This window comes from Pempheris klunzingeri, chromosome 8, assembly GCF_042242105.1.
Source record: "Pempheris klunzingeri isolate RE-2024b chromosome 8, fPemKlu1.hap1, whole genome shotgun sequence".
Classification (NCBI taxonomy): domain Eukaryota; kingdom Metazoa; phylum Chordata; class Actinopteri; order Acropomatiformes; family Pempheridae; genus Pempheris; species Pempheris klunzingeri.
In genome coordinates, this window is record NC_092019.1 from 24137419 (window position 1) to 24157245 (window position 19827).

At 43.6% G+C, this 19827-nt stretch overlaps 1 protein-coding gene across 1 annotated transcript; it reads right to left on the bottom strand.

Moving 5' to 3' along the window:
• Positions 1 to 9: 9 nt before the first annotated feature.
• ica1 (islet cell autoantigen 1) lies at positions 10 to 7784 on the bottom strand. Its single transcript, XM_070835847.1, has 12 exons — positions 7768 to 7784; positions 7504 to 7675; positions 6867 to 6939; positions 5591 to 5714; positions 5037 to 5235; positions 3790 to 3915; positions 3442 to 3540; positions 3256 to 3356; positions 3008 to 3054; positions 2604 to 2837; positions 555 to 644; positions 10 to 306 (listed from the first exon to the last, which is right to left on the bottom strand). The coding sequence occupies exons 1-12, from the start codon at positions 7782 to 7784 to the stop codon at positions 185 to 187; spliced, it is 1404 nt and encodes a 467-aa protein (XP_070691948.1). The 3' UTR covers positions 10 to 184.
• Between the last annotated feature and the right edge of the window lie 12043 nt (positions 7785 to 19827).

Sequence of the window (19827 nt, forward strand, 5' to 3'; positions counted from 1 at the left end):
TCCCACCACTGGAAATAACTGATCAAAATAGTTATTATTGTTCTAGTTCATTTGTTGCTAATTAGTTCTAGATGAAGTCTAAATAGAGGACACCTTTGTGTCGCTGCTCAGATGCCTCAGCTCTATCCCGCTGTGCCCGCCAACAAAAGTTGCCCGTTTCAGATCACCTGACTCCGAGGAAGAATTATGCATTGTGAAGTTCGTGCTCTGTGCCAGTTTTGCCGACCGCGTCGGGATTGGAGAGGGGGTCCAAGTCGGCGAACAGGTTGAACCACGCTGAGAGGTCTTTGGACGCCCCTGCTGTCTCTGTAAAAGGAGTTAACAGAGGGTACGTGTCACTCAGACACATTGCCGCACATTTGCTAAAGCCACGGAGCAAACACAAACCGCCTCCCTTTGTCCTATAAAGGAACGAGTTATTAGTTATGAATGGAAACAGCCCACAAATTCTCGGAGAATACCCATAAACACAGGTTTTAGCTGGACACGTCTCTCTGAATGAGATGTTCTTTCAAGTCTTTCCGTATGTTTTACTCATTTGGCCTGATCCTTACCTTTCACTGCTGGCTTAGGAAGGCTCTGATTGGCTCCAGATGAGCGCTCTGTTGCCTGGGCGACGGGCTGCGGAATGGTCCTGGCCCAATCTGAAACGGGAGACGGAGATTTAGATTGATCAACGTGGGACGCGTAACGTGCCAGAGCATGATTCAACAAATAAATCATCACACTCTCTCACACGCTGCTGTGCTGATGTGGACGGATATTGAGTAACAGACACACAAACGGCAGCGAGCCAAACCATTTATCACATCGGACATCAATCGCTGTTTATCAAATACAAGCCAGAAGTTGCGATCGCAGCTTTGAGGTCTTGTTTCACGCCAAATTTATTTGACTTTTATTAGTTTGTGTGTCTGTAGCGGCACTAAATACCACCAGGGGAGACACTGGAATGTGCTGTTTATTGTATTCAGTGACAAACTGTTTACACTCCACGTACACACAAATGAGTCCAACAGGCTCAAATGACCAAATAGCCTTTTGAATCCTTTGGATGTTTTTGCATAGTAGTTCGTTATTTCAGCTCCAGCGTCCTCTGCTAGCGTCGCCCTTACTAAAACACCCCTATCCACATTTGCCTGGTGTGGAGGCAAGAGATTCTGAATGAAGATGGATGTTGTTGTTTTTTGAGGTAAACGTCACATGACGACACAGTTAAGAAATCTTTTAGAAGTGTTTAAGAGCTCTGAATGCGACTTCAGCAGCGGGTCTTATTGGATGCATATGAATGTGCTTGACTGGCAAGGGGATTTGGGGATTTTGGTCCTTGAAGATTTGTAGTAGTTTTGTTTCACATTCTTGGTCTCGAGCCAAGGGCCACGCAAGTCCACATCACTCAGACTTTTTGAATCTCGAAACCAAGGCCCTCTCCAGGATTTCCCTGTTCTGTTTTGTGGCTCCAATCATTAGGTGAAGTGGAGGTCATGAGCTTTGACTTAACGTGTCTGAGAGGCGCTTGCACCTACGCTGGTGTCGCTTGCAGGATGTTTGATGGCAGCCAAAGTTCTCGGTGAATCGGCGGGAAGGAGCTTGTGCAGCTCCTGAAAGTCTGGTGGTTTATTGACAGTACAAATTCATTTGAGTGTAAATCAGTAAGTGAAAGACATATTTACACAGAAGTCGATTTGTTCGTGGTAAATTAGTTTTGAGCTCGCTCCTGTTGTTTTGCGAGCTTGGTTTTCCTTATTTTGCTCCCACAAGTCGGTGCCTGCCCGTGTGTAATCATTTTATACTATATTCGGACTCGGACTCGATTCTGTCGACAGTTTCCTGTGACTGCTTGTTGTTCTCGTTTCTGCTCTGTGGCCCCGTAATTTGGAATTCCAGCTGTAACACCAGTCGAATGTGGTAAAAGTCAAGCAGCTTGTTCAATATGTTTTGACAGCTTTTTCAAAAGAGCCGATTGATCGGGCCCCGAGTGTGCGTCGCTGACCAGCTGGACTCTCGGCCTGTTTGAATCTCATAGACCAAACATAATGCACATTTTCATTCCTTTACAGCTTCAGAGCGGCACAAGCTGGAAAACTACAAAAAAAAAAAAAAAGGACAAATCAACAAAACCAGATGAGTGCTAGCAGCAAGCTCATGGGCCCAGATGAAATGGAAAGTAGTTGGCAAACACCTACGGGTAGGCAAAACTAATTGCCATGCTATAATAGCTTCCTTCTATTACTTTGACAGACGCGGGTCTGATAAATCAGTTCTTTTCTCTCGGTGTGGAAATAGTTAGCTGCAGAGGGGAAACTTTTGGCTATTTTGCCTTTGTTACAGCGCTCATTCAGGGACAAACAATTGTATGTTACTCTGGCATATTTATTTCATGTTTGTACTTGATGAAATTAGGATAATGGTGGCTAATGTTGGTGTTTTAGAGATGTTCTCCCTAAAGTCAACCTCAAGCGGGCTCTTAATGATGGAAAAAAAACGAATTCTTCCGCTAACCACAGAGTTTAGTGGACCTACTGTATGAAGGCCTTCCCTGGTTCACTCTGCTCTGACTGACACAAGCACGACTGCGCACGCAGGCCAGTAAAGCTTCTGACCTGAGAGGGAAGACTGCAGATCATTCAAGCTCTGGTCCAGCAGCTGAGATGGCAGATAGAAGGAGCCGTCCTTTTGCTGAGTTTCCTCTGGTCTACCCGATGCTGCGCTCGCTCCCTCCTCCGCATCTCCAAACACTTCGGTCCACTCTCGAGAGAAGTCGCCCTCGTCCACGGACACGCCGCCCAGGATCTCGTTCAGTAAGGCCACGCTGTCCTTGTCCTCTCCCTCCGACTCTGGACAGGCAGAGAGAGCGACTGATTATTCAAATAATCAAGAAAACAATCACCAGAATGATAAAATATAATTTGTTGCGGCCATAAAATAAACCAAACTTATATCTATACTATGTGATTCTGTTCAAACGTGCAGTGCCCACAATATAGTCTTATAATAGTCTTTTTACCTTCTCTGCTCTTGTCGCCGGTGGGATCATGTGCTAGTGAGATGAGTCTACAAATATGACAAACAGACGATCAGTTTAGAACATTTTTCCCCATTCATGAGGCAGTTGTGTGGAAATAGTGGGTTCTGTTCGGACAGGTTCAGCGTTTAGAAGCGTGCTCTCTGTTTTCACCGTTGGCAGGCCCGTGTTTGGTCTACCTGCATAGTAAAGATCAAGATGAGATCGGTGCATTCTTTTCTTTTACTCACTGGTCCTCCGTGGCCTCGGCTTTCTTTCCATCTCCTCTCTCTGCTTTCGTCTTCTTCTTCCCCTTTTTCTTCCCCGGCTTGTCCGCGGGGTCTCGTAAAGTCTGGAAACATACACGCAAGTCTCTGATTATAGAACTTTGGCAGCGTCGGCAATTGAGATCCGTGCGGGTCAAGGCGCTCTCTCACCTTGAGTGTGGAGAACTCGTAATGCTGACAGCCCTTGAAGCTCTCGTGAATGGCTGCCATGGTGTGGGACGTCTTCTCCCAGAAGTGCAGAAGTGTTGTCTGTACCGGTGGAACAAAACCAAGGCCACACTATTAAAAGTTAAAAGTAATTCATTCATCTCTCCTGTCGACTGCAGTGTCTCCCTGCATGGTCTGACAGTTAAATCTCCATGCAGTGTCTTGTATTTCTTTGTTCCCTTCATCTTTGTCTTCCTTCCTGGCTTAACCGCATGTGGTACAGAGCCATTGAAAACACTCTTTATTCAGAATCAGTGGAGTATAATCAAACAGCTGGGGTTTGCGGTGTACCTGGTATGCGGTCAAAACGTGAGAGAGGAGGTTGCAGCGACTGGCTCCCAGCAGGTCCACTTTCTGGCACACATCATTCTTCAGTTTGTCAAAACTTGTTTTGGAAGTACGCACCTGGGCTTGAACCTGAGATGCAGCCGATAAGAAAATGTCCCACGCACTTAGTGTTACATATCACACAGGTTTTAACAGTGAAAACACAAACGTTGGAGTTCAAGTTAGTGCTTGTGTGTGCGAGCAACAGCAGTGACTGTGAAGCGTTCTGGACCAGTATTTGATGGTGTGCTTCCCCCTCTAGTGGCTTTTCTTTGTAATAGCTTTTTTTTTCTCATCTATGTTTACACGGTTTTCCGTGTTGCACCAAAATTAGGGCTGAAATGATTAATCAACTGACAGAAAATGAACTGCAGGCCCCTTTTAATAATCAATTTATTTGTTTAAGTTCTGCATCAAACATGGTCTGTTCCATCTCCTCCGATGAAACTTTTGGGTTTTAACCCTTTAACCTTCTGCTCAACCATCTGGTAGAGCACATTTTGACTCACTATATCTTATTGAAAACATGTTTTACTTACGACATCTCAACCGTTTGGTAGAGGCCAATATTTCCAAAAATGTGGGGTCTGTTCTTAAAAAAACATTGATTTTTGTAATTAGTGCCCCAAGGAAATAAAATATATAAAGAATAAATTTTTTCATTGCTTTTTTCTTGGTAGACGTTAAAGGGTTAAGACTGATTGGACAAAACAGGCCTTATGACAATATGACCTTGAGCTCTGGGATTTGTAATAGACATTTTACAATTTACACTGTTGCCCATAAAGTTGGAATTGAGTTGTGGTTTAAGTTTCACTGTGATATGTTTGGAAGAGTTTGATCAATAAAGTTGAGAAGATATACACTTTATTTATCAAGAATAAATCACATTGTCACAATCATTTCATGAGAAGAGGTAAAAAAAAATTTTATTCCAACTTTATGGGCAACAGTGTACTTACCTAGTGGAAAATAAATAATCTATGATAAACACAGTTGCACACAGTGATTAGCAAACTGAGCATCAGCCAACAAACTGACTTATTGTACATTTTACACACTAAATGCTGTGACTTGTAACTACTGGTGAATATAGAACCATTTTGTTTTGTAATAGCAGGAAAAGTTACCAGAGCCCAGAAACAGGCAGGATTTCGTGTGTTATTAGTTATTAGTTACACCTGTGCTTCCCGCTGTGACGTGTGACAAACCTTGCGGAACTTCTCCATCTGCTTATGTGTGTCTGGGTCCAGTTCCTGAGATACGTCCTTCATCCAGAGCAGAGCTCCGCGGTACTCCGTCCTGGACTGCTCCATCCGATTCACCGTCAGCCACGTGTCTGAGATGGCTCGATAGCGAAAGGTTTCGACCTCCTGGTACAAACGGCACAGAGGGTTCCTCAGGGCCAGTCTGTCGGATGGAGAGTTAAAGTGTCAGTGGGACAAGTTTGACTGCTAATCATCGTCACTACATTAGTTTTATACCTTACAAGGTTACAACCTAGTGTATAATACAGTCTGTTGAATAATTTGAAGTCATATTTTTAACCTCAGACTTTTGCTCTGTAATTGTAATTATTCAAATACTGTAGGTGAAAATTTCCTAGGACTGCCCACACCTAACTCTGTAGTTAAGTTTGGACAAAGAGGACGAGAAGACATCACATAAAACTATTTTCTAATGCAGCTGTAACTGTCGTGAATTGCCTGGATGTTTTATAGTGTTCCCACATACATATGTTGTAGACACACTGGGCGTTGCCTACCTCTGTTGGGAGGAGAAGCACAGTGCTTTCCCCGTGGCCTGCATGATCTTCCCTGCCCTGGTTTTATCCTGCGAGCCCTGGGAGCGCAGGAAGTGACCCAGCTCGTTCTCCTCCTGGGAAAGTACTGCATGGTAGAGAGAGCAAGTGTCAATCTCGTACAAAACGAGTTGGAATCAGCATTTCACGTATAACAACTTTTCTATGATGAGCGTTGATATTTAACTTTGTATCTAGATCACATGTAGCCCAGTGATTGTACACATGATGAATACATACTGTACATAGAAACACACGTATCCTGTATTCATGATTCCCTCTCTGAGAAGGACTTCCCTCGTGTGGTTGGGGAGTGGGACTTTGACCCTTGGAGCTGCGTTGTTGGAAGCAACAGCTCCACAGGTAAAAAGTCTCCCAAGGCAAAAGATTGTTCCCAGCAGGGGGGGGGGGGGGCAGACAAATGTGCATCTGGAGAATCCTTTCCCAGAATAACCCTTGATGGGAGGTGTGTCAGTGTCACAAATAGCAGTTCACAGTGCCTGGCCCTCCAGGAGCCTCTGGGTGGGCTCCTGGAGACGGCGTCACCGGGGTACTCTGTAGTTCTGCTGCTGCTGAGGAGGATTTGTGTGCCTGATCTGAACACACGAGGTGTTTAGTGATTAGACTTTTGTGCTCATGCACCTACTTCAACAACCAAGACATTTAAGCACAAGGTGGTTCATAAGAGCAGCTGGTTCAGAGTTCCTCCTGGATGCCTCCTTGTCTTACAGTAGCATCTGGGACTGAAGCAAGGACCTGGAGCTAATGGGACAGTCTGTAAACCACCCTGTTGGGTCCAGACAAACAAGGGCTTCATCTGTTCTTCATCTAGTCAAGTTGTAAGCAGGATCTCTCATCTCTGCACCTCTTTTTTTGTTATTGATGTGTTTCCTCGTCTCCTTGAACAGGTCAGTTTAATTTATTGTGTATTTTGAATGGAGGTAAGTGGGGCAGGGTCCCATCCAGCCTGAGTGTGCCTCAGGGTCCTCCTGGAGGAGCTGCAGGATATAGCTGGGGAGAACGAAGTATGGGCTACCTTGATAAGTCTGGATTTTCACGTGTTTAGTACGACGTTACTAAAGGCTCTTGTAAGTATGATTTAATATTTACATGTTAGTGCATTTAAAGGAGTACTGATATGTCTGAATATGCATGGACGCCCGCTCGGTCAGCAGGTGATTCTTTCATTGTTAATTTAGAGTTCAGATTTCCCCCAAACACTTAAGCTGCTTGAACCTACAGCAGATCCTCCTCTGGTACTGCTCGATGACCTTTAGCAGCTCCATGCATGTTCTCTGGATGGAGTGGAAAACCTGCAGATCAGAAGAAGAGATCACCTCAGACGCAAAGCCAAACAAAGATCCCTGATCACGTTATTCTCAGTGAGTCTTCAAGTTACTTTCAAGAAGACAAACCACGGATATCTGGTAAAGCCTTATGATACTGATAAAGAATATCTACACCATGGATGTGATAGAACACTAAAGCCTCCACGAGGTAAAAACAGAAGCGTTAAAATGTCACGTCAAAGCTTTAAAAACGAGCTCTGATGTGGTGCGTAGATATCCACTTAGCAGTGGCAGTGGCCTGAATTAAGGCCGGATGTCCAAGCTTTTATGAGCTATCGATTTCAGCCATTAAATTCACTTCACCCCTGAAATGGAGGCATAGATGATGAGGGGGTTGAGAGGCTGCCTCGTGTAAGTTGGGAGCCTCAAGCAGATACTGGCACAGTGTGAATCAAAAAGCCATTTCAGTCACTGCAGCGTCCACCTGAGGGAAAGTATCTCCAGCTTTTCTTAATGTTTCTGCGGCTTCTCGGTTCACAGAGTGACTGTGAACGTGCCGCGGCGCCGCAGTCTGACGTTCCTCCTCACCTCCAGCTTGCCGTCCAGATCCGCGTCTGACGCCACCACATGCTCGTCCTCTTTCTTCCCGGTGACCTTGATGAGCGTCTGTTTGGTCTTCCAGTACTTCTGCTGGAACCTGTTCACCACAGACGAGTCTTGGCTTTGGATGAAGCGGTCCAGATAGTCTCGGGAGTAGCCGCTGCAACGACACAGAGCGGTCAGCGCCGTGACTGCTGCTCTAACAACGATCAAATTCATTGGTATGAAGGTATGAACTGAATGTATACTCACAAATTTCCTCCCTCCATTTTTCACGATTACCTGTGGAGAACGCAGAGCGACTTCGGATTAGCGAATGGAAGGAGTAGTATGTAGTGGGGCTTGGGGACAACATCATTTATTTAAACCCCTTCAGTTGTGAAAGAAGCTTTCAGATCTTTTAAAATCTTTCTATTTTGTTTGGCCCCAAACACCTCAGAGACACCTTTTCTACCAACATAACTGCTCTGGACGACATTACTCTGGCCTCCAGCTCCACTGTGAGGAATCTGGGAGTCTTATTTGATCAGGATTTGTCCTTTAACTCCCACATTAAACAGATTTCTAGAACTGCCTTTTTCCATCTACGTAATATTGCTAAAATCAGGCCCATCATATCCACTGATGATGCAGAAAAATTGGTCCATGCATTTGTCACTTCTAGGTTGGACTATTGTAACTCATTATTATCAGGCTGCCCCAATAAGTCCTTAAAGACTCTCCAGCTGGTCCAGAACACTGCTGCTCGTGTTCTGACGAGAACTAAAAGAAGAGACCACATTTCTCCTGTACTGGCTTCTCTTCACTGGCTTCCAATAAAATCTAGAATAGAGTTTAAAATCCTTCTGCTCACCTACAAGGCTCTTAATGGTCAGGCTCCATCATATCTTACAGAGCTCATAGTACCGTACTACCCCACTAGAGCACTGCGCTCCCAGAATGCAGGTCTACTGGTGGTACTTTTGGTCTCCAAAAGTAGTTCAGGATAGCTTTCAGCTATCAGGCTCCTCTCCTGTGGGACCTCCTTCCAGTTTGGGTTCGGGGGGCAGACACCCTCTCTACATTTAAGAGTAGACTAAAAACCTTCCAGCTCAGGCCTTAGACCAGACCCTAGTTATGCTGCTATAGGCTCAGACTGCCGGGGGACTCCCATGATGCACTGAGCTCCTCTCTATTCTCTCTCCTCCTCTTCCTCTCCATCATTATGTCTCATGTCAGCCAAATGTCTGCCTCTAACTTGCTATCTTCCCCGGAGCCTTTCTGTGCTTCCTCATCTCTCTGGTTCCTGTGGATCCTGGTCCTGGTCCTGGTCCTGCTGATGTGGTTCTCTGGTTCATGAATCACTGCTGCGGATCGTCGGCCCTCATCATGTTTTTCAGTAATATCATAGTGCTAATCTGTTAGTCACACTCCTATTGTTAGTGCTATAGTCACTGCTGGTACGTTGGTTGCTGTTTGTGTTGTCTCTCTCTCTCTCTCTCTCTCTCTCTCTCTCTCTCTCTCTCTCTCCAACCTCCACCCAACACAGACCCCTACAGAAGCCGCCCACATTGAGCCTGGTTCTGTTCCAGGTTTCTTCCTGTTAAAGGGGAGTTCTTCCTCCACTGTTGCTCAACATAATATGTGATGCTGCTCATGTGGGGATTCTTGAATCCTTAATGTTGAACTCCTGAATCGTTGGGTCTCTCTCTAATTAAAGAGTTTGGTCTTGACCTGCTCTTTATGGAAAATGTCATGAGATAACGCTTTTGTGAACTGGTGCTATATAAATAAAGAATGATTGATTGATTGATTAAAAGTAAAAGTGACAATATTAGAGTGTAGAAATAGTTTGCTGCATTCAAACTCTTCTAAAGTAGCAGAATAATATGTTTTATGTCACTGGATTATAATTAGTGATGCGTGATGTTCATGCAGTGATGGACAGAAACCTTTTACTAAAGAACTAATTTGTGGTACTTGTACTTGATTATTTCCATTTCATGACACTTACTAGTTTCTTCACTAGATTTTTAGAGATAGTTTTTTTTACATACAAATCATATGAATAACTTAAACATGGTGCTTGTAAAAATGAAACTTTCTAACAATAATCTTAATGATTAGCAGAACACTCAGTCAGTTGATCAAGTAGGTCAGTTCTCAGAAAATGAATCAGTGACTGTTTAAGTCAGTTGTCGTGAAAAAGTGCCTGAAACACTTCCTGCTTTCAGCGTCTCAAATGTGATTGGTGATGACATTTACAGCTTCTCTTGTCTTAAACTGAATCCACCACCTGCTTCCCTCACACACTCACTCCATCAGCACCACACTCACTCCATCAGCACCATACTACACTCACTCCATCAGCACCATACTACACTCACTCCATCAGCACCATACTACACTCACTCCATCAGCACCACACTCACTCCATCAGCACCACACTGTCACTCCATCAGCACCATACTACACTCACTCCATCAGCACCATACTACACTCACTCCATCAGCACCACACTGTCACTCCATCAGCACCACTGTCACTCCATCAGCACCATACTACACTCACTCCATCAGCACCACACTACACTCACTCCATCAGCACCACACTGTCACTCCATCAGCACCATACTACACTCACTCCATCAGCACCACACTGTCACTCCATCAGCGCCATACTACACTCACTCCATCAGCACCACACTCACTCCACCAGCACCACACTCCCTCCATCAGCACCACACTCACTCCACCAGCACCACACTCACTCCATCAGCTCCATCAGCACATACTCACTCCATCAGCACACACTCACTCCATCAGCACCACACTGTCACTCCATCAGCACCACACTCACTCCATCAGCACCACACACACTCACTCCATCAGCACCACACTCAGCCCATCAGCACCGGGGATGGAGGGAAGAAATAATGACCACGTTTTACGCAGAGCGCACGTCACGACTCATTGTAATGCTGCAGTGATGCGGCGCTTTAACAACGCAGAAGAAACACATAGTGTTTCTTGGATGGAGCAGCGCCATACTGGGGATGGATATGAGCAGGATACATCCGCACCGCACCACGAAACACACACCGCCTGATTCACTGCGCCCCCCCCTCCCGCCCATCCCCCCCTTTAAAGATCACACACATCAACGCAGAATGAGCGGACCTGTAACTAACCCGTCAGTGTGTTGCGCACCTACCTCTCCGTGCTGGCAGCCTGCAGGAGGAGGCCCTGTCTCCGGCTCAGTCCCGTCCTGAGTGTCCACACAGCTGCTCCCTCCCTCTCTGCAGCTGCTGACGTCACTCAAACGTTTGTCTCGTGCAAACACATATTCCTGTATAGGAGCACTAATGGCTCCGTGTGTGTGTGTGTGTGTGTGTGTGCACCATTGTGCAAACTGGTTTGGTGGTTCTAGTCTAGAGAACACTACGGAGAATAGACATTAGAGACCCAGTGAGTGCTTTGGATCTGCTCTGTTTTTAATTATAACATTTCATAATAATAATCAGATCATAATTCAAAGTATTATTGTCTGGATTCACACACTTTCCCTTGTTGGGTTTGTTTCCCTCCCAAGCTCCCTTTAAACGTGCTCTGAACAAACAGGTTTGAGTTGATAAAGGATCAAATGACTCTTTATGTAAGATGAGGAACACGGCCGAGGTTTAGCAGTGTGTTTGCAGCTCCATGCTTTGGTTCATTCCCAGCAGGAGGTTTAGAAAAGTACTGTGGAATCTTTTTGGGCATTTAGCAGCTAAAGGTCGAGATATTTTCCTCGGGAGCTGGTGGAGAACAAAACAGAGCTAAAAGCAGAGTCCAGACGAATGCTGTCGTTGTTCTGTGTGTTCTGTAACACCCTCACAATATCAACTTTACAACGCCATTATATGCCAGTGTTGTGTGTCTGCAGCGTGTTGTGCTCCAAAGTGTGCAAAAAACCATACGGTTGAGCACATTTTGACTCACTGTATCTTATTGAAAACATGTTTTACTTACAACTGTTTGGTAGAGGCCAATATTTCCAAAAATGTGGGGTCTGTTCTTAAAAAACATTTTTGTTATTAGTGCCCCAAGGAAATAAAATATATAAAGAATAAATGTTTTCATTGCTTTTGTCTTGGTGAGGAGGTTAAAGGGTTACAGTACACATCACACACACAGATTCAGTATTTGTCCAGACACCCAGAGAGCACCCTGCACTCCTGTTGGAAACTACTTCAAGTTTTGTGGCTCATGCCAAAACTGTTAAATTGTTTGAGCAGATTAGCACTGAAAGCATAATCCACATTCCCAAAGAGACAAAATTCCTATATTCCTACAGTATATTCCCATAATATATATTCCTGCTGTAGGTACTTCACGTTTCAAATGGCTGAGAAGCAAAGTTCTGTTTTAGAGCAGCAGATCTTAATGTATCCAGTAGCTATAGCTGTAAAATGATGTAGAGGAGTGAACACCAGAACATTGTCCTCTGAAATGCTGTGCTGTAGAGATATAAAGGAGCAGCAAAGGGAAACAGTCCAGCAGTAAATGTGTATGAACTCCTCTCTATCAATGGTTTTCTAAGCACTGAAGAAAAACAAAAAACAAAAGCAAAATACTTGCACACAGAAGCCTTGGAAGATTACTGATACGGTGAAAAACTGTATGATGCAAATTCTGTTCTGGTCTCCGACTGTAAAAAGTACATTTTGAAGAAATGATTGACAGCTACGTAGTGAAGGTATCGACTAATCAAGTACTCGACTGTTTCAGCTCTAATGTACTCCATCTACAAACACAATCAGCAAGTATTTTGATATTGATTGGATAGCTTCAGTCATTTTCAAGAAAACTTCTCTCAAAAACAAAAAAACTTCTCAAACCTTATTCTCTCCCTGGTAACCGAAGACTGAATTTTGGTTGGACAAAACAAGACGTTTGTGATTTCCATTATTTCACCGTATTTTGAAAGGTTATGGAGTGAGCGACTAACTGATTAATCAAAAGAGTAACAGGGAGATTAATTGATAGTGACAAGAACTAATGTCTGTATTAGTGATATGATGACACTGTGTTCCTTCTCTCGCACATGAAACACCCACCAGTGTTTAGTTCTGTATCTGTCCAAATGATGGCAGTGTAACATAAAAGAAGGGACAGCGCACCCTTTAACAGTCTCCTCTCTCCTGTTGGGGCCCCCCGAGCTTTCATCTGTTGGCTTCAATTTATTTCATCACACTATACTGCAGCTGATCTAATAGCATGTACATTTTGTTGTCACCTAAAGGGAATTTCTTGTCATGCTCCAAATTGATGTACCTGTTTGCAGCCTTGGACAGTGTTTGTACTGCACAGTCACAGGGAGTGTGTGAGCCGCATACAGCGCACGCAATTTTACACATCAGCACACATTCAGCAGTACATTGAAACAGACGATTATGGATTTATATTTGGAAATTGTGTTTAATGTAGAGCTTTGCAGGCTTAATTTGATTATCACCAAAGGAACGTTGAACCCTTTGATCCATGTGCACCCTGAGGTCACTTTCTGCACAATGCACCTCGTTTTCACCCTCTGTGTAATATGGAAACAAGTATTTAGATACTTTGTTAGATTCTTTTGCATCTTTAGTGTCCGTACCGTCCGATTTCTCAAAGGAAGTCCTCCTGGCGTGCCTTGGCGCCCCTCCTAAACCCTGACCTCTGACATCATCTCAAGGCTTTTGATACGAGCAAGAGGAGAGGATATGATCTCCATAAAGACCGGTGTCCTTCACCCCATCTGATCCTCCTCCTGCACTCACCCACCTTATCTTCAGGTCCAAGATGGTATCAAAGCAATTTGAGTTCACTTAAAGAAGACAGGAAAACAATCAGGGCCTTAAATTAAATGATGTAGTTGGGGGGTTTAATTTAATCAGGATGGAGTCCGAGAAATTCCTCTCTGATATTGATCAGGGAGGTGCACGTTGATTCTCTCTGACATTTCCTTCCCTTACCTCGTGCTCTTGTGCTGTATTCCTGAGATTTTCCTTTATATTCCACTGTCATCCACTGCACATTGGCTAATGCCAGAATGGCCAACACATCGAGCCCCATTTTCTGGGACACAGTCTAAACCAGACTTGCCCTCATTATGAAGGTTTGCAACCCCCCGAGAGTGCCCGACCTGACCCCAAAAATTGCTCAATTGACTTTTTCCATCTGCCGTTATGTGTGGTGATGGGGAACCATGACATTTACATTCGCACCACTCTAATATGATTCGTTGCTTGGCGCGAGTTTTCGACACAGACTACAGCTCAAAACAGGTCACAGGATCAAAAGTGTCTCTTGCCTGGAGGAGCCACTGAGTCGATCCTTTCCATTTCTGCACCAAATGGTGTTTTCTCTCTCTCTCTCGCTCTCTCTCTCTCACCAGTAACTTGCTGGAACACATTTAGATCCTGAGTAGAACTCCTCAGTGCCCACTCATCACTCTGCGTGGTGTTTGAAGATTACTACGCTCAGAGACATCCTCACTGGGCATCCAGGCAGCTTAGAGGCCAAAATCCATAATCCCTTACCCTTCATGGGAATTCTCCATGCACTTCAACATGCTGAAATACAGCCCCGCTGCAGCAGCCACTCATGGTCGAGGAACTACTGCAGCCGGAGGCCGAGATAGATGGATGACATGTCTCAATGAATGTGGGAGAAGTGGAGGAAGTTAGATTTAAAAATAAGTTATATACCACAGATAGCTTCTGCCCAGACATCTAATCTCAAGGGTTGTTTCTCACTACGGTATTTTTGCTTCTAATGTATGCACGCTACCTCAGTCAGTCCACATGCACTGGTAACTGTTTTATGTGTACCATAACAGCCCAGAAGACATTATTTACTGAATATATGGGTACTTTGGTGGAACTCAGCAGCTGCACAGCCTTTCTGCCAGTCGTCTCAATAAAGAGTCTCCTCTGAGGCATTAGTGCCTTATTAAGAGGCGTAAAAAGGTGTAGTTCCTTGATTTAGTAATCTGCATGAGCAAGTAATATGTAAAGTTCAACCGCTGTAGCCGAAGGACCGCTGGGGTTTAATTTTTCCTCCTCTAGGCTGCACTCTAGTGCTTTGTTAGTCTGCTCTACTAAAGCCCATGTAATAGCTCGGGGAGTTTGTCTCACAGCAAACAAGAATAATAAAATTCATATTCACATTTGGTATTTTCTCATAATGAAAGCGTTTCTTTACCCTAAATCCATTCTATTTAAGCAAAAAAATGCAGGAGAGACAAAGAGAGAAGGTCAGTGGAGGTTTTAGTCAAACATCAGGAGTCACATATGTCGAACCAGTGGTTTCTAACTCTGCACCATCTGTGCACACAGTTTTTGATTACCACCAACTCCAAGTGATTACCCATTTATTTATTTTTTTTTGTCAACTTTTTAGCGAGGCGGTTTGCAAGGACACCTCCACCCCTCTCAGACAACATACGTTTTCCTATAGCGTGTTGAGCACTGACTTGGACAGCATGTCGGTGTGAATGCCCTTGGTCAGCGAGGAGCTGGACCGTTACCCAGCACTACCGGCCTAACCTGTATCAGAGCGTCGCAGCTCTCTCTCTCCCTGCTGTTTGGCATGCTCCGTGGCACCGAGCGCTGAGGGCAGAGCGTGTCACCGAGCTGGCACCGGCCTGAACTCTTTCAAGGTTACTCTTTGATTTAATGGTGATGCATTTTTTAAAACCGCATCATCCCTCTCTCTCTTGCCACCGCGCCTAGTCCATCTCTGTCACAAACATTGGCTGTGCGTCTCACCTTTAGCAGTGGAAGCACCAGGAGAGGTTGTTTCAGATATAAATCAATGGCAAACGAAGCCCCGGCTCCGGTGCAAGCTGGCCCTGATTGTTTTACCCTATTTTAAAGGCAGGGCGGTGAAGGAAAACTGTACTATATATTAAGACGATGACACGGAGATATGGTGTACTCATCATGTAGACAGCTTTTTGTATGAGCATGTACAATTAACACAGACTACAAAGCCCTTATGTTTTGAGACATAACCAGATTCCATGGTAAAATGTAATACCTTGGGGATTCTCTGTGTATTTCTCCTTTATAAATAGCTTCACCTAGCTCTACTTTTCAGTGATGCGTTTGACAAGGTGATATTCACTAATCATCACTTCTCCCCGCTGTTGTTTCACTGAATATACACTGACAGCATTGTATATCCTAAAAATAGATAGTCAACCAGTTGCTCTTTTTCTCTGAAGTGCAGCTGCTTGTGAATGAGCCTAATTGTTGGGGGGGGGGGGGGGGGGGGGGGTTTAGCTTCACCTCACAAACACACACACTTAGACACAGATATACTCAGGCGATCAGACAACATTTAACTTTTTTTTTTTTTTTCTTTTCTTAACTGAAATTAAATCTGAGCCACTCAGGCACGAGAACATCAGCCTTTGCGTTGTTTGGCAGCCTGTTTCGGATGGAGATAAGGATTTCTGATAGCACAGAAAAAAAAAAAAAATAAAGCGATAAATCAGAGGATAGAAACAGGCCATATTCATGAGCCATGTAATCCTCTTATATCTCATGTCATTTTGAAAAGCAAACACATCTTTCCCATCAGTTCTCGTGTGCATCTGCTTTGATAGAGCTACCTCTCACACGATCTGGCAAAGTTCATATTTTCCCTCCCGAGAGAAACCTGATGAGCAGAAATTAGTTAACAGATTAGTGCTGAGATACTGTAGTAAGCAGAGGAACGCTTGTGTTCTGCTGGGATGACTTTTGGCAGAAATCACGTGCAGCTCTGCATGGCTGCTCAGCTGTGTCAAGAACAGGCGTCCAGTATTTTGCTGAATTAATTTGTGAAATTCTAGAATTTTCTTAGAAACATGACATTTTTTAAGGGCGTTTCTCAAAACACCTAGTTTTTTTTTGTGTTTCTTTACAAAGTTGTTGAATTCATGCCTTGTAAAACTACTAAAATCCTGCATTAACTTATGAAATTATCATTTTTCAAGTATAAATCCAGTAAGAAGTTCAACCTGTAAGTTGCTCTCTGAGGGATGAGCCATCGACTGTATGCACAGATATAGGACAGTGTTCCTCAGCCCTTGTCCCGGGGGCCCACCGCCCTGCATGCTTTACATGTTTCCCTGCTCCAGCTCACCTGATTCAAATGAAAGGGGCATCAAGCTCTGCAGAATCCTGATAAGGACCCACTCAACTGAATCAGGTTTGTAGGAAGAAGGAAACATCTAAAACATGCAGGGTTGAGAAACGCTGGTATAAGAGGTGGCCACTTGTTCCTCCTTCATTATAATAATAATTATAAAGGGCTGGAACTAATTATTATTTAGCAATTAATCTCTGAATTATTTGATTCAATATATAATCTATAACAGAAAATATTAAAAACAGTGCTCTCACAGTGTCCCATAGCCCCTGGTGATATAATTAAATTGCTTGTTTTGTGCAAGCAGTGAGGAAGGAACCAGAGAACATTCGGCACTTTTGCTTGTGAAATGACTGACATACATGTCCGTCTGTCCTGGAAGAGGGCTCCCTCCTCTGACACTGTCTTGTTTTACCCTTTTTTCCTTATTTGAATTGAGGGTCTAAGAAAGACGCTGTATGCTGTAAATGTGAAAAACCTTTTGACGCAACATTGTGATTTGGGACTGCAGCGTATATAAATAAGATTTACTTTATGACTAGTGTTCTCGGTCTTATATCACCATACGTGGAATATGTTTGTATTCTGGACTGTTGGTCGGACAAAATGATCAATTCTAAGTCGCCACCTCGGGCTCTGAGGACTTGCATTGACTAAACCAGTTGTTAGCTGTAACCCTTGTCTTTCAATTGATTGACTTGGTTTCAGCACTAGATTGATATATTGTCAATAATTTGAGCGTATATTATACACATTAAAAACCACAGGTTATATTGAGTCACTGTTGGGTCATTTAGCCAAACTAAAATATGGTTATTTTCACCCCAGTTAGACAGAATAACCTCAAGTTTTACCTTAACACTGTCAAAAAAGTTAGAATATGACAGTTCACTAACTTGTTACGATATATTTTAGTTTTTTATAAATGACCCAGCAGCAATATAAATATAATGCAAACACCAAAATGACCCATTGTGTGGGGTTTAATTGGTGATCTAATGGTTTTGTACCCGTAGGCAAAGCTAACCCAGTACTGTGACCCAGTCACCAAGTGACAGATTTACAAGACCCTGTACGTCAACCCGCTGCTGTATTCTTTACTAATATTTGGATTGTTGGGATTCTGGATCAGCAATCTGAGAATTTAAGCTTGTTTTTCTGTTACATTCAGTATAATTTGATAAGAGTCTTCCTGATTCTCCACAAGCGCAAGTGTTAAAATCCTCACAGGCCGACTGCTGTAATAAAGGGGGTTTAGCAGCCTGATAAAAAGTGAAAACGGCTCTTGTCTTCACATAATGTGGTAAAGAGTGCACTTGGTGTTGAAAGCGGCCGAGACATCCAGCTGACAGATATTTGAAAGCGGCCTAATTTCTTTCAGATTCATGATGAGCTGAGTAGCATTACAGTAGATCATAGATGGAAAAAAAAAATGGAAATGGAAAAATGTAGACGTGCGCTACTGTCGCCCATTATCCATTGCAGTAAATGTTGACAATGGTGCGATGCTTACTGCGAACAGCCATTAAAGCAATTAGCTGCACCACACAGGTGCTCTGCATTTCAGTCTGTGAGACCTTGTATTAAAAGCCTGGAAATATTCTTAATTTCCACACCCTTCAAAAGGAAAATCTGTATACCAAATGTAATATAAGCAGCGGGAGCAAATTAAATAGAGCGTAAACTTAATTTCATGTTGCCACAATTCATTCGATTCATATGGGCTTAATAGTATTGTTCATTTTCCTGCATATTTAGGGGTGAAGTGTTCGTACCTGGTTATGTCTGGGGGGCATTAAGTCTGACTAATGAAATGACTCTATCCTCTGTGGCGTTTTAATCTATTCACTGGGAAAGTAATTGACAAGCCCACAGTATGTGCATTAGGATAGCTCCGGCACCAAAGGACAGCTGTCACTAAAGCAATTAAAATGACAAAGGTTAATTAATTCTCTCCAGTTTTTACCTGATATGAGACATTCACAATGAGTGAGTTTTCATTTCCGGAGGAGTAATAGTGTTTTGAGGAGAGTAATTTATTTGTGATTTAAAAAAAAAAAAAACACCAGCCATTGTCTGATAGAGCCTTTAATATGTCAATACCTCACACAAAACTGTGCCCCAGGACAGCTGCAGCCCCAGATTTGAAATGAATTCTGCGCCAGGACATGGTCTGAAATGACAAATGGTTGTTGTTCTTTAAAGTAAGATACCTATTATGTCTTCTGTAGCAGCACAAACACGATGTGATTTGCTTATAAATGAGGCTTGTGAGGGTGCTTCACACTTAAACATTGCATTTGTCTGTAAGTGGAGAAATGAAGCTCTACATTTTCACTGCAGCTGTGGGTCAAGGGGAGGAAAACCAAGACGCAGATAATTACTATGCCAACCACCTCTGACACCATGAGAGCAGAACCCAAGAACTTTCTAATCCACCTAAATGTCAAAGCAACGTTCACAGCCCTCCCTCCGTGTGAATCTCCACAGGCTGCCAAAAGGCCAGTGGTTAGTCATCTGTTTACTCCTGCAGCTGCTGGGTGTCATTGGGACTCTGAAGGAGAAATCCCATGATTCTCTCTGCCATTTCTGACAGCTCCCGCCCAGACCACATTAATCAGGGATTGTGGGCGAGCTAGGGGATAGACGGCAGGCACGGATGGCTCCGGCCCAGGACAACTGAACCGAGGGAGGAGATCTGGGCCCAAAGATAACTTAGACGTCCAAACACTGCCGGGTTGTAATGCTGTCGGTTTCATTCATCGACACTGAGCTGGTTAAACAGGCAGTTTCTCTGAGGAAGCAGCTAGTTTTCCTTGTTGCTGGGTAAGATGATTCGTTGCGATGAACATAATTTCAGAAATGCTGGCTTGAAAGAGGAGTTCAATGAATCCAACCTCTCCCACTTGTGCAAATTAGTCTCCCAGAAAGAGATTTGCTGCTGAATTTCAGTTATTAGATATTTGAGTATGGTTTGAATTTAATTTCTGAAAAGCTATATTTCCTAGGTTCTAATTACAAAACCCTACTGTCTACATCCCCTCTGTTTAATCATCTAATTTAGTTGCACTGAAGGTACAATCAGTGATCTGAACGTTAACAGAAGATTAGCTGAAACGTAAAATTGGAACTTGCTGTAACTCCCAAAATGATTGACAGATGTTTTAATAAA